The sequence below is a fragment of the Phoenix dactylifera genome, unplaced genomic scaffold (assembly GCF_009389715.1).
Source record: "Phoenix dactylifera cultivar Barhee BC4 unplaced genomic scaffold, palm_55x_up_171113_PBpolish2nd_filt_p 002786F, whole genome shotgun sequence".
Taxonomy (NCBI): domain Eukaryota; kingdom Viridiplantae; phylum Streptophyta; class Magnoliopsida; order Arecales; family Arecaceae; genus Phoenix; species Phoenix dactylifera.
The window spans coordinates 7458-19998 of NW_024069902.1; the positions used below are offsets into that span (position 1 = coordinate 7458).

General features: G+C 34.0%; 1 protein-coding gene across 1 annotated transcript; it reads left to right on the top strand.

Annotated features, from left to right (window-relative positions):
- Positions 1–1093: 1093 nt before the first annotated feature.
- On the top strand, positions 1094–9819 carry LOC120109791 (DNA damage-binding protein 1a-like). Its single transcript, XM_039123470.1, has 7 exons — positions 1094–1383; positions 2105–2153; positions 3814–3873; positions 3973–4064; positions 5014–5065; positions 9495–9557; positions 9710–9819. The coding sequence occupies exons 1-7, from the start codon at positions 1280–1282 to the stop codon at positions 9773–9775; spliced, it is 486 nt and encodes a 161-aa protein (XP_038979398.1). The 5' UTR covers positions 1094–1279; the 3' UTR covers positions 9776–9819.
- The last annotated feature ends 2722 nt before the right edge of the window (positions 9820–12541 follow it).

The following is a 12541-nucleotide window of genomic DNA, read 5'->3' on the forward strand; positions in this document are numbered from 1 at the left end:
TGAATGAATTATATAATGTAACTAGTTTTGTTATATGATTTGATAAAGTTATATAAATTCTATAGGATTAATAATAATTTTGAAATCCTTCATTTCCGCATTTCAACTTTTAACTTATGGCCATTGATATTACACATCTCAGATTTTTGCATAGTGCAACATATTTGTCATATATAAACAAATACAAAGAATCCATTCACAAATGAATTTTATTCCCTACCATATGTTTGCACTATCAGATTATTAATTTTCTATATATTGGAAAATGTTGTGCATCGAAATTGATCATAACTCATACGAGGGGCCGTTCAACCAAAGCTCGCCACGAGCTAGTGCACCACTAGTTAGGGCCAACCACTTGGCATATTCAAAAGTGCACGGCCAAGTTTAAATTTCAAAAGCCCCTGCAACACCATAGCCGAGATCCTAGGAGCCTCCGAAACCATGCCGACCTAACAGGCGGGGTGCAATCTATGTGGAGAACACCCACGTCCGATATTCGGAACGTGTGAAGGTCTGGTACATTAGAGCCTCTTGTTCTTTGAGTATCGTCTTGTCTACGAAAGATCTCTAGGTAAGTGCTCGAATACTCCGACAGATTATAGCTTTCTTCTGTTCCTTGAGTACCGTCCTGACTTAGGCATCAGAGGGTTCTCTATCGGACATGCCCCAGCAAGAAGACTTTCTAGTCTGTGTTGTTTCAGATCGGAGCGCAGTTGCAGACCGGCATCTTGGAAACTGCCACCCACGTCGAATCTCAACCCAGCACAATCCAAGTAGTCGATCACTGAGTTCTCTAGTACCAATACTTCACTCGCTTGGCACCTAGAGCTGGCCGGTTTTTAATGGTAATAGAAGAAACATGGATTAAACATTCTCCTCGTATTTAGATACACAAATCTTCTGGAACAATGGTCGACAAGGGTTAATCTTCTCTAAATCCTAAATCTTGGTCCATGTTAGGGTTCGGGGTATCAGGTCCAACCGTGTTCAAAGAAACCCTCACACGTGTAACTTCCCGAGTCACGCACGTCCGCCTCTCGGCCAGAGCCTTCGTCACTGTGTTTTCGAATACGCTGGCCATGGATTTATTATTATTTCATGCCATCACACAGGGAACCCTCGGCCCCTCTTCGGTCTAGTCCCCGAGTCTCCTTCTCAACCCCCGCCTCCACCTCCACCACCTCCTCCTCCTCCTCCACTATCACCACCACCCCCTCTTCTTCCTCCACGCGCGGCGGCGACGACAACGTCCTAGCAACCGAGGGAAGGGGCGGAGATGAGCGTGTGGAACTACGTGGTGACGGCCCACAAGCCGACCAACGTCACCCACTCCTGCGTGGGCAACTTCACCAGTCCCCAAGAGCTCAACCTCATCATCGCGTAATTTCTCCCCCTTTCTCTAGGGTTTCAATGTTTGATGTCGATTCCCCCTTGCTAGCTCTTTTGGTTCATTCAAGCTTTTCTGATTCTAGGGTTCGGGTCTGGACCGGGATTGCTCGCTTTAAATATACGCCCATTTATCTGTATTGTGGCTTGGTGTGGTATTTTTGGGGAATTTGTTAGGGTTTTCTTCGATTTGCTATGGAGTTGTACATTTCTCAGGAAGAAAAGATTCCCTTTTTTTTTATTCAAGGGTGATTCATTATTTTCCTAATCAATTTGTCTATTTTGCTTTTTTTTTTTCAAATTTTTTTACTATTTATGATTTCTTTGTAGAACATAAAATGGCCGAACTATGGACACGGCAATGTAGTAGTTTCTTTTATGTTCTTGCATAAACAATGATAAATGAATAAATTTCTCTCTCCCTCCCGGCCTCCCTCCTGGCCTCCCTCCTGTGCACTTCCCCCTCCCCTCTCTTCTTCTCCTCCTTGCCGCCCCCCTTCCCTCTCCTCCCCTTTCGATCTCTTTCTCAACTTCTTTTTCAAAGGTTATAATTTTGAAGCTGGATGTCTATTGGGACTTTTAGGTTTAGGCGTGCAAGTATGCATAATTTTTTTGCATCATCTAGTAGCTTCTCCTTATTCTAGAAATTGTGTATGTTGATTCTACGGTTCCCTGCTGTATGTCTGCTAAGTAGCCTTTTTCTTTATTTTTACAGTAAATGTACTCGCATTGAGATCCATTTGCTTACTCCTCATGGCCTACAGGTAACTAAGCCGTTTGTCTTTATAAATTTTCTTTATCCATTGAAGAATAGCTGTGAGCACAAATTGAAGATGTGGGATGAGGATATTGTTTAACTATTATCAAGTAAGCAACTAACAAAGATTTTTGTTGAGTTTGATGTTTTATTTGAAGTGAAAAGAGACTATAATGCTAAAATCTGCATGTACAAGGTCAACGAAATGTCAGGCAAATTCTATGATTCCATTCATGGTCCAGATACATGCACTAATATGACCCTTGGGTCCTTGAAAGCGAGTTAGAATTTTCCATGAATGGCTTAAAAATAATTCCTAAGAGTCTAGGAAAGCAAGATAAGAAAGAAAAAGCTAGAAGCGAACCAGTTGCATAACAAAGAATTCATGAATCGGTTTTACATGAAGGAAATGCTAGAAGCCAATGGATGACCCCCTTTCAATCATCCAATAGATATTGGTGAATGGAATAAAAAATGAAATTGCTTATGATGGGTTCTCTTCTGAGTTGAATGTGGAAGTGAGACAAGTGAAGTGTACAATTTTAATTTGGTGATTGTCTTTAAGCTTAATTTAAATACCATTATGTATATAATACATATATATATATATATACATATATGTATATATGTAAATATATCTGTATATGTATGTATATGTATTTAGATATATGTATGGATGCATGTATATGTCTGAATATATGAATAGATGCCAACGTTTTTGCTAACTGTAGAGATTTAAAACAATTATGCAGTGGAATTGCTGCCTTTGTTATCCTTTGATTCCCTTGTTTGGGAAATGGTTTCACCAATTGTCTTTGTTAATAAAAGCTAGTTCTGCATCGACACTTGAACCATGAATCTTAAAGGTATTGAGCTTCATTGCAAATCTACTTGTATTTTGTGTTGCCTGGGCACTTGCTTCAACTAGAAGAATTTGTCTAAGATATGTATCAGCGAGCCAGATATGTGTCAAAACACTTAGATACTTCTCAAACTCTTTAGTGATTGACATGGATTTGAATTATTCCAAAACTAAGTTTGACCCACCATAAATTATTAGATATGGGTCTCTGTTCTGTCTAAGGATTGCTAAAAAATATTGGTAATAAAATTAGTTTCTGAGATATCTTGTTTCTTATATTTATTAGCTAATTTGGGAGTTTGGATGAGAAATTTATATTGAAAGACCTCAACTTTTAGTGGTTTCTTATCTGCAATATTTGAAATACAGGCACATGTATACATATGCATATCTATATATATAAGTATGTAGATACATACATATGTACATATGTATAAATATAATTACATCAAAGTTCTTTTTCCTATATGCACTTATTTCTCCATTTTCCTCCAGCTGAATTGCATAGATGTCTGATCTGATTCTTGCATCTGCATCCAATTGTTTCTCCAACTATTGCCATCCACTTGAAGCATTTTACGTACAAATTAATTACAGATGTATCATTTGTTTGCTTTCTGCCTCCTTTTTTGAACCATGGATTATCTCTTTTTGTTTTGGCTTTTATGTTTATAAGCATGAGTGCTCTGTTTATTTTTTCTAGCAATTTGCATCCTGGATGTAAGTATCTGCCCTATGCATGTGTAAGTGTTCCTCTTAAAAAAAAAGATAGAAATGCATGTGGAAGTGATTTTTATTGTTGCAGCCCATGCTGGATGTTCCAATATATGGAAGAATTGCAACACTTGAACTTTTCCGTCCTCATGTGAGTATCCATCTTTTATTTTCTTGCGATTTTGATGGATCCTATTTCTTTGCATATATGGTTTTTAAATTGATTCTATTTGATCTTGTCATCTTGTAGGGTGAACCTCAAGATTTCCTATTTATTGCTACAGAAAGATACAAATTTTGTGTTCTTCAATGGGATGCAGAGACTTCAGAACTCATCACAAGGTTAAAAATGAGTTGCACCCTTCTTTTTCCTTGCTTACTTTTCTAGAGAAAGTTCGTTAATCTTCAACATCATCTTGAAGTGCATAAAAATAAGTGCATAAAAATAAAATATATATTTTCAGTGATGTTTCTATGTCTTCATAATTCAAAGTCACAGTTCAAGCCTTGTAGAAGATAGAGTGAGTGTAGCAAAAATTCAAATGTATGTTGTTGACTTATGAACATGCCATATGTATATATTGGTCGACATGAGCACCTCCACGATAGTTATCATATGCGAATTAATCTGCAGTTGTACCCTCTAAATTAGTTTGTCACCCTTGTATATATATCAGATTATCTACAATTTTATTCTTTGAAAATGCCCTAGTATCTATGTCCTAGGAAAGGAGAAAAATTAAATCTTGAGATATCAGAAATCACCTGGTACTTAACTCATCTGATTGTATCCACCTCTTAGGAAGGGAGAAAGATCTTTAGATATCAGAAACCAACTGGTATATCACTTGTGTGATTGTATATGTCAATCTTAGGCTTTTCACTTCTGTGTTCTTACACAGCAGATCACCCTGTCTTCACACAATCACCATTACATATCAGTTCATGTCAGTTATGTCTGTAGACTATTTTTTTGAAATGCTTTGGTAGTTTCAATGGTGAAATGCTTTAGCACTTTAATTTTTAGTGGAGAAATGCTTGGTACTTTAATTGGTCTAGGAACTTTGTCATGTGTCCTTTTGCTAGTAGCTAGTATAGCCAAGGAATTTCCTGGAGCATCTTCTCTCTGATTTAACTCTAGCCATCATCTATTTGTATTTTAAATGTTCTTTTAAGCTGTGCAATCTTTCCATGAAACAAAGAAGTAAACTTCTTCTCGAGTAGTAGTTCTTTCTATTCATGCAGTCTTCCATTACATATGCATCTGAGCACATGCTTTTGTGACGTGCAGAGCTATGGGAGATGTTTCGGATCGCATTGGTCGCCCAACAGATAATGGACAGGTAAGAGGATGATCTTTTCTTTTTTCCCTGTTCATTTCTCTATCTGGTACGGAAATATGAGTTGAACTTGAAGACATTAAGGCATATATTCAGTGAACCTGGATTCCTACAGAATTACTTTTCATTTGCTTTCCAAACAAAATTGAAAGATTAAAAAGCCATGCTGAGAAGCCCTTGAGTTTATTAATTTGGGACTTCTCTCTGGTAGCTATATCCTGTATCTGGCTGGCTCATTGGAATCCTTTTGCTGATATATTTGGATATGCAAGGTGCAGTTTCATCTAGGGCTCCTCTGAACTGTTTGGAGTTGGAGATAGTTTTTGGGACATGCTTGTTTCCGTGATCATATCTAGTTTCTCAAATCTAAGCTCCATTACCGCATTGGTGGAAGTGAAGGATCACTTGCAGACGTCTCTAATTCCATGGAACCACTTATTTTTGGTGAGCAATGAAGTAGATGGTTTAGGTTCCGTTTGGCAAAGATTTTGGTGGGTTAGAAAGCACTTTTTAACCCTCCAAAAGCACTTTTGAATGATATAGTGGTGTTTGGTAAAAAATCGGACAATTGTTATAGTTTTGTTAGAAAGCTGAAAACGTCTATTTGGAAAAAGCTTTATTTTGGAGCTTCTCCCCAAAAGTGCTTTCTGGTCAATGTTGGGAAGCTGTTTTGGTTTTAATGAATTTTTTCTGATGACCAAAATGTCCACCAACAAATCTTATGATTACATATTATATCATATCATATAATATAATAATAAATTAATATTATATTATATTATAATATTATAATATTATAATATATTATATTATTATAGTAATACATAATTATAATATAATATACTCTTATTATAATAATAATATAATTTACTATTAATAATATAACAAGATAATGTTAGATTATATTACATTATATTATATTCTATTCTATGATTATATTATAATAATGTTATGTTATTAAAATATAAACATATAATATAAGATAATATTATTATATTACAATAATACGATCTAATATGATAATATATAATAATAATATAATATAATCTATTAAATTATAATCTATTATTAGATTAGATTCTAATCCATTATATTATATTATATTGTTACGTTATATTACAATATTATTATATAATATTATATTACATTGTAATAATATTATACTATTAATAATATATCATTATATCATATCATATTATATTATATTATTATGCTATAATATTTAATATTATATTACAATATTATAATAATATTATACAATATAATAATATTTTAATATGTAATATTATATTGTATTACACTCCGCTATGTAACAATATGCCATATCCTTTATTGTCATTTTATCATACCAATAATATTTTTTTATTTTGGTTACCAAATATATGTTAAAATTTTACAGCACTTTAGAAATATAATTAATAAACAACAATTAGCTTTTTATAAAAATTCTACTTCTAAATGCTTTACTTTTCGAAAGTTCTACTTCTAAAAGCTCTAAGGGGGCATTTGGTATGAGGTGATCGTCCCAGGATCAAGGTTGATATGGGTGGAGGCAAGGTTCGCCGTACCGGTACCGAACCCTGTACCGGTGCCGCACTAGTATAGGCGTACCGAGTGTCGGTACGGTACCGTACGCTCGGTACCGACCGTACCGACATTAGTGTACCGATACCGGTACCTATCGGTACGGGTACGGTACGCTTGGTACCGACCGGTACCAACCGGTACAGCGAACCTTGGGTGGAGGTGATAAGATCACCGTGTTTGGTTGCACCATGGTGATCCTACGTAGCGATGATCCTAAAACACCTTCACTTCTCTCAAATCACCACCCAACTCGGTGATGGAATACCCATCCTTGAGGTTGGAAATCCAAGATCACTTCAAGACAGTGATCATATGTTGAAAATTAAATACAAAAATACCCCTCAATTTAGCAGAAAAATTGATATATCAATATACCATCAATATATTATGCTAATGTTATATATATAATATTATGTTGATATTATATATTATACTAATGATATATATATTATATTATAATATACTTCTAATCATATTATTATCCTATTATTATTGAAGGATAATTTTAAATTATAGTAGAAATATATTATTATATTTTATATTTATATAATGAAAATATTTAATATATCTCCTATTTACCTTATTTTCTTAATCAAAATAATTATTAATATTAAAAAAATATTATAAGTATAAATAAAAATATTAATTCTATAATGAAAAATAGCATATTTTTAAATGATTAATAATTTATAGGAGTAATAAATATATTTTTATAGAATATATTAATAATTAATATATTGATAAATATATTAATATTTTACTGTAATATATTTTATATGATTAATAAATGTATGATAAGGGCTACTAAAAGTAGAATATGTGATAAAATTATGGAGCTATTATAGGAATTAGCATATTGACTTATATTTTTGATTCATGAGAATTAAAAATATATAAAAAATCCATCTAAGATATATCAGGGGTATTTGTGGTATTATGTGGTCGGTGATTTTGGATCCCCGTACCATACCAAACAAGTTACTCATGGATATCCGGAGATTTTTAATCACTGGATGATGGCCTATCAAACACATTGATCTTAGATCACTGGTGATCAAATCATCCCAGTATTTGGATCACCGGAGATCTTAGATCATTGTGGTGATTCTGTTGGGGTTACCAAATGCCCCCTAAAAGCTCTACCGCCAACGACAATAAATAGGGCCTTAGTCTTAGAGTATGTCTGAAGTTGAATGGTGATGCATGTTTAAAGCATTGCTGTTAGTATTGGTGCAAATTGTGGGTTGCGTCTGACCATGGATGGGGGTGAAGGAAAGAGTGATGCATCAAACTTAGCTTGGAGGGCTTGTTATAACACAATTTAGGGCCCGTTCTTTGGTGGGTAAAAAACTTACCCAGAAATATGCATTTTTCTAGGTAAATATTTCTCAGGCAACATTTAGATAGAAAAATAATTTGTTCATGTTCTTTTATGCATTGGAAAATAGCTCCGAAATCTATTACCATGTTTTTTGCATTACGGCTTTCCCAAATAAGTTGCTAAGATCGATCCATATTTTTCATAATACCCTTTATTACATAAATATTATTATATATAATTATATTATATTATATATAATATAATATAGATAATATAATATTTTAACATATTATATTATAATATTATATAATAATGATATTATTATATTATAATAAAATATAATATGTTATATTTGAATATAATATTGCTATATTATAATAATAACATATTATTATAGGATAATAATATTATATTATATTATTTTATATTATATATTATATCATATCATATCATATCATATTATATTATATATAGTATAATATGTAATAACATATAATATAATATATTATGTTTTATAATATCATAATATATATTACATTATATTATATTTTATGCTACAATAATATATATTATATTATATTTTATAATATAATAATATACATTAAAATATATTTTATATTATATTTTAGGGATAAACAAAAAAATTATTTTTCCGGCTGATGGGAAAATGACTTATCCATCTCTTAGGTGGGTAAGACTTTCCCCCTATTTCATGGGTAAATGCTACCTATGGAAAAATAATTTATCCATTGAAAGAAGCACAAGAACATGGGTAAGTTGGTCAATGGAAAAGTTGACCAATTTTTCTGTGATATTTACCTGCTAAAGAATGGATCCTTAATGAAATATGCCTGGGCTATCTAATCACTCAATAATTCTTCTAGGCTTACTCATTAAATTTCAAGAGGTAGGAGGTCTCCCAACATTTGAATTAATTGGATAGGATAGGGCATTTTGCTTAACACTTGGTTCTTACATGCAATCAAAATATGATTGCTTATTGCATTAAACTTGTGTAGGAAGGCTTTAATGGTATCTCAGCTATATCAATTGAGGATGTTTTAGGGGAATGGAGTTTTTTCTTTCCTTGTACTTAGAGAGACCAAGTAATTGTTTTAGGTGATGAGCTTCATTTGTGAAAAATGTTTCCCCACAATTCTACATACTTGCAGACGCATACAAAGAAGCATTTACAATCACATTTTTTAGCTATATTTTGTTGTTGTCTGTTGGGTGATTGCAACAGCAGATGCTTTGTAACTATGGTGATGCTTTATCGGATCATCATAGCAGTTGTATTTTCTCTATTTTTTGGTGTATTTTTCAGTCATGGTCTTAAGGAGTGCTTGTATATATTGATGCATGATTATAGGCAATTATTGCAGACTTTCTTCTTTCGTAGGGGATCATAGAATTATTTCAGTGGTAGTTCTTGTCTCTGTGTGTTTGCCATGCTCAGTTTTTGAGGTTTTAGCCTCTAAATTATGTGAGTTGCTATCTCAGTATCTCTTTTTTCCCTTGTAGATTGGCATAATTGATCCAGACTGTAGATTAATTGGTCTCCACCTATATGATGGTTTGTTCAAGGTGATAACTTAGTCGCTCATTTTATTGCAACATTTAATTCTTGTGTTTTTTTTACCCGTAATGTTTAGATGTAATACAAAATAGAGGAATCCTGAACCTTTGAGTGCTAACTGAGAAGTTTTCAATATTTAATTTCTCTGTTGTTTCCCCAGGTCATACCCTTTGATAACAAAGGACAACTAAAGGAAGCATTCAACATCAGGTACCAGGAAATGTAGTATTAAATAGTCATTAACCATTTAACAAGTATTCTGGGAAGACTGAATTATTTATGTAGAAATTAATGTATATCTTTGTTTTTTGTAAGTGTTCTAATGGAAATTTATTCATCTGTTTATCATTGTATATTGCTGTTTGATGCCTTAATAGGAGCAGCTTTGCTTACCATTGCTGTCTGGTGGTGAAAAATATTTTTATTAGTATAAGATGATCCTATCATGGGGTAGTAGAAAAAGCATGTGTTACCTCTATTATTTTTATTACCCTATTAAATACTTCTATATTTGTGAACCATCTGTTTGTTGTTTGATCATCCTTGAATAACCTTCTTTTATGGACATTTTTTTTGCACATCATTGTTATTTCTTATTTTTTGATATTGTACCTCTATAACTATTTGTATTATATTGTACTATGTATATTTATTTATTCCAACCTATTTGGATACATGCAAAGCATGATAGTGAATTTCTGATCATAGTAAAAGATTAGTCAGCACAAACATTTATTTCTCATTAAAATTCTATTTTTCCTTACTTATAAGCTTTTGTATGGTCTTAAAGAATTGGAAGAAGAAAGTTGGTTGAGTTTCTTGAAGTTTCTCACTCGAATCTCATCAAATTTTCATCTCGCAACTAGAAACAAATATGAATAGGAAAAGATAGAGCTGATACTAAATCTCAAATCCTCTTTGCAAGATGAAAAAACACCCATAATTATATTCTTAGAATGCGTCAAACTTACCATAACCTAACTTGGCTGAGCAAAATGGACTTAGGTCTTAAGATGCTCAAGAAAGAAACGATATATGAATTGCCTATTAATTGCTATGCAATTTAAAGAAATTCCCATTCTATGTCTTACACTTCGCAAAGTTTGATCTTCAAGAATATATTTATATATAGACTTACAGCAGAAGTCTCCTCTGATGATTTGAGGACTATTCAGAAACTTATAAATTAAATTAAAGCTTCTGGGCCTTTAACTTTTTGAGAAACTATTTCTTACCTAGGCACACACATAACTGAATGGAATCACAAACATGGTAAAGATATCGACAAATGCCAGTTTATTGGCTTATGGGCATTTGATATGCGAAATGGATATATAAGATGATGGGTGTAAAATATAGATGCACTTAAAAAAAAATTAATGCAATTAGTATGATTCTTAATTTAGTATTAGAGATTTTATAGGATGTACCATATGGATTCTAGCCAAGGATGGTGGAATCGTCTTGAACCGCTTGGTTCGGGGGGGTATCGAGCCGTATTGGCGGCGGATCGGGATGGTTCTAGCTTTCAAATCAAGAAATCAGTGGAGGGGGAGAGGGAGAAGGAAAGAGAGGAAAAAAGAGAGGGAGGTAGGGAGAGGGGGAGGAAGGAAAGGAGGGAGAGGCGGCGGTGAGCGAGGGCTGCTGGGCTAGACTCAAGGTAGGGGGGAGAGAGGACTTTCGAAGCTCTCTCTTCTTTGTGCGTCGGAACAGGGGCGGAGCCCCTAGGGATTTCGGCCCCCTTTTATATGTTTTTTGAATTTTTTTAAAGTGAAGTCGACAGCCACTGCTGACTTCACTTATTATTTTCTTTTTTTTTTAATTTTTTAAGTGAAGTAGGCACACGTTGTTGACTTCATTTCAAAAAGTTCAAAAAACAGTAAAAGGGGGCCGAATTCCCTGTTTCCTTTCGAAATAGGGGCTCTGCACCTGTTCCGATGCACGAAGGAGAGAGGGAAAGCCCTCTCTTCCCCTCTCTCGATCCTGTTCTGGCAGCCCTCACTCATCGATGCTCTCTCCCTCTCTCCATCCCTTCCTCTCCCTCTCCCTCCCTCTCTCTCTTTTCATCTCTTTCCTTCTCTCTCCCCCTCCCTCCTTGCTCTCTCCCTCCCTCCCTGCCTCTCTCATCCTCTGTATCTCTCTTTTCTTCTCTCTCCTTCTCCCTCACCCCATCCCTTGCCAGTTGGCCTATTGGTTCATGCTGGAATAGCACAAACATGGGGGTGTACTTTACCATATCGTCAGCTTACTGGCCTGGGTGCTAGTTCCGATATTGCAGACCTTGATTGTAGCAATAGAAACCCAAGAACATGTCTTGAATATGCATACATAAGGATATATATGGATGCATACAAATACTAAGTCCATTGATAGCATAATTACATTCAGAAATGCATGCTGAAGTTCTTGTGTTGCCTTAACATGTGCAAATACTGATATGCCCTTAAGTTTTGTCTACTGCAACATGAACACTTATCCCCATGTGATTTATTGCATTCAGTGCTCAGTATGCAAGTTGCAGCAAGTATACTTATCCCCATGTGAGTTTTGTGTATAAACTCACAAATCTATTCTCGCAATTATATAAATTCTAGAATTGGGGTTTTGATGTTTCATTAAGTTAAACATAGATCATAGTTGTCAAGTAGCCTAGTCGACCCAGGCAATGGACCCTCCTATAGCTCAGGTGATTGCTCAAGCAATTTGGTGACCTCCTAAGAGATCATTTTGTACAGAATTCATAAAATAATTTATGCCTTCATCTATTTCTAGACATAGGGCTGATGTCCAGAAATAATTTATGTCTTCTAATTCAATAATTAACATATTACAACACGATTCTTTTTCATAAACGAAAATATTTAAAGAGGGCACTGATAGCTTTGGAGTCTTGACAGCTGTCATATGTAAAATATTATGAATGCAGGTATATTACATATCAACAATAATTACTATCCGATGTTAGATGGTTACTAATATGATACTATCTTAT

Coding starts and splice junctions, on each gene's coding strand:
- LOC120109791 (XM_039123470.1), top strand. CDS start 1,280: ATGAGCGTGTGGAACTACGTGGTGACGGCCCACAAGCCGACCAACGTC. Junction 1,384..2,104: donor GAGCTCAACCTCATCATCGC/GTAATTTCTCCC, acceptor TTATTTTTACAG/TAAATGTACTCGCATTGAGA. Junction 3,874..3,972: donor TTGAACTTTTCCGTCCTCAT/GTGAGTATCCAT, acceptor GTCATCTTGTAG/GGTGAACCTCAAGATTTCCT.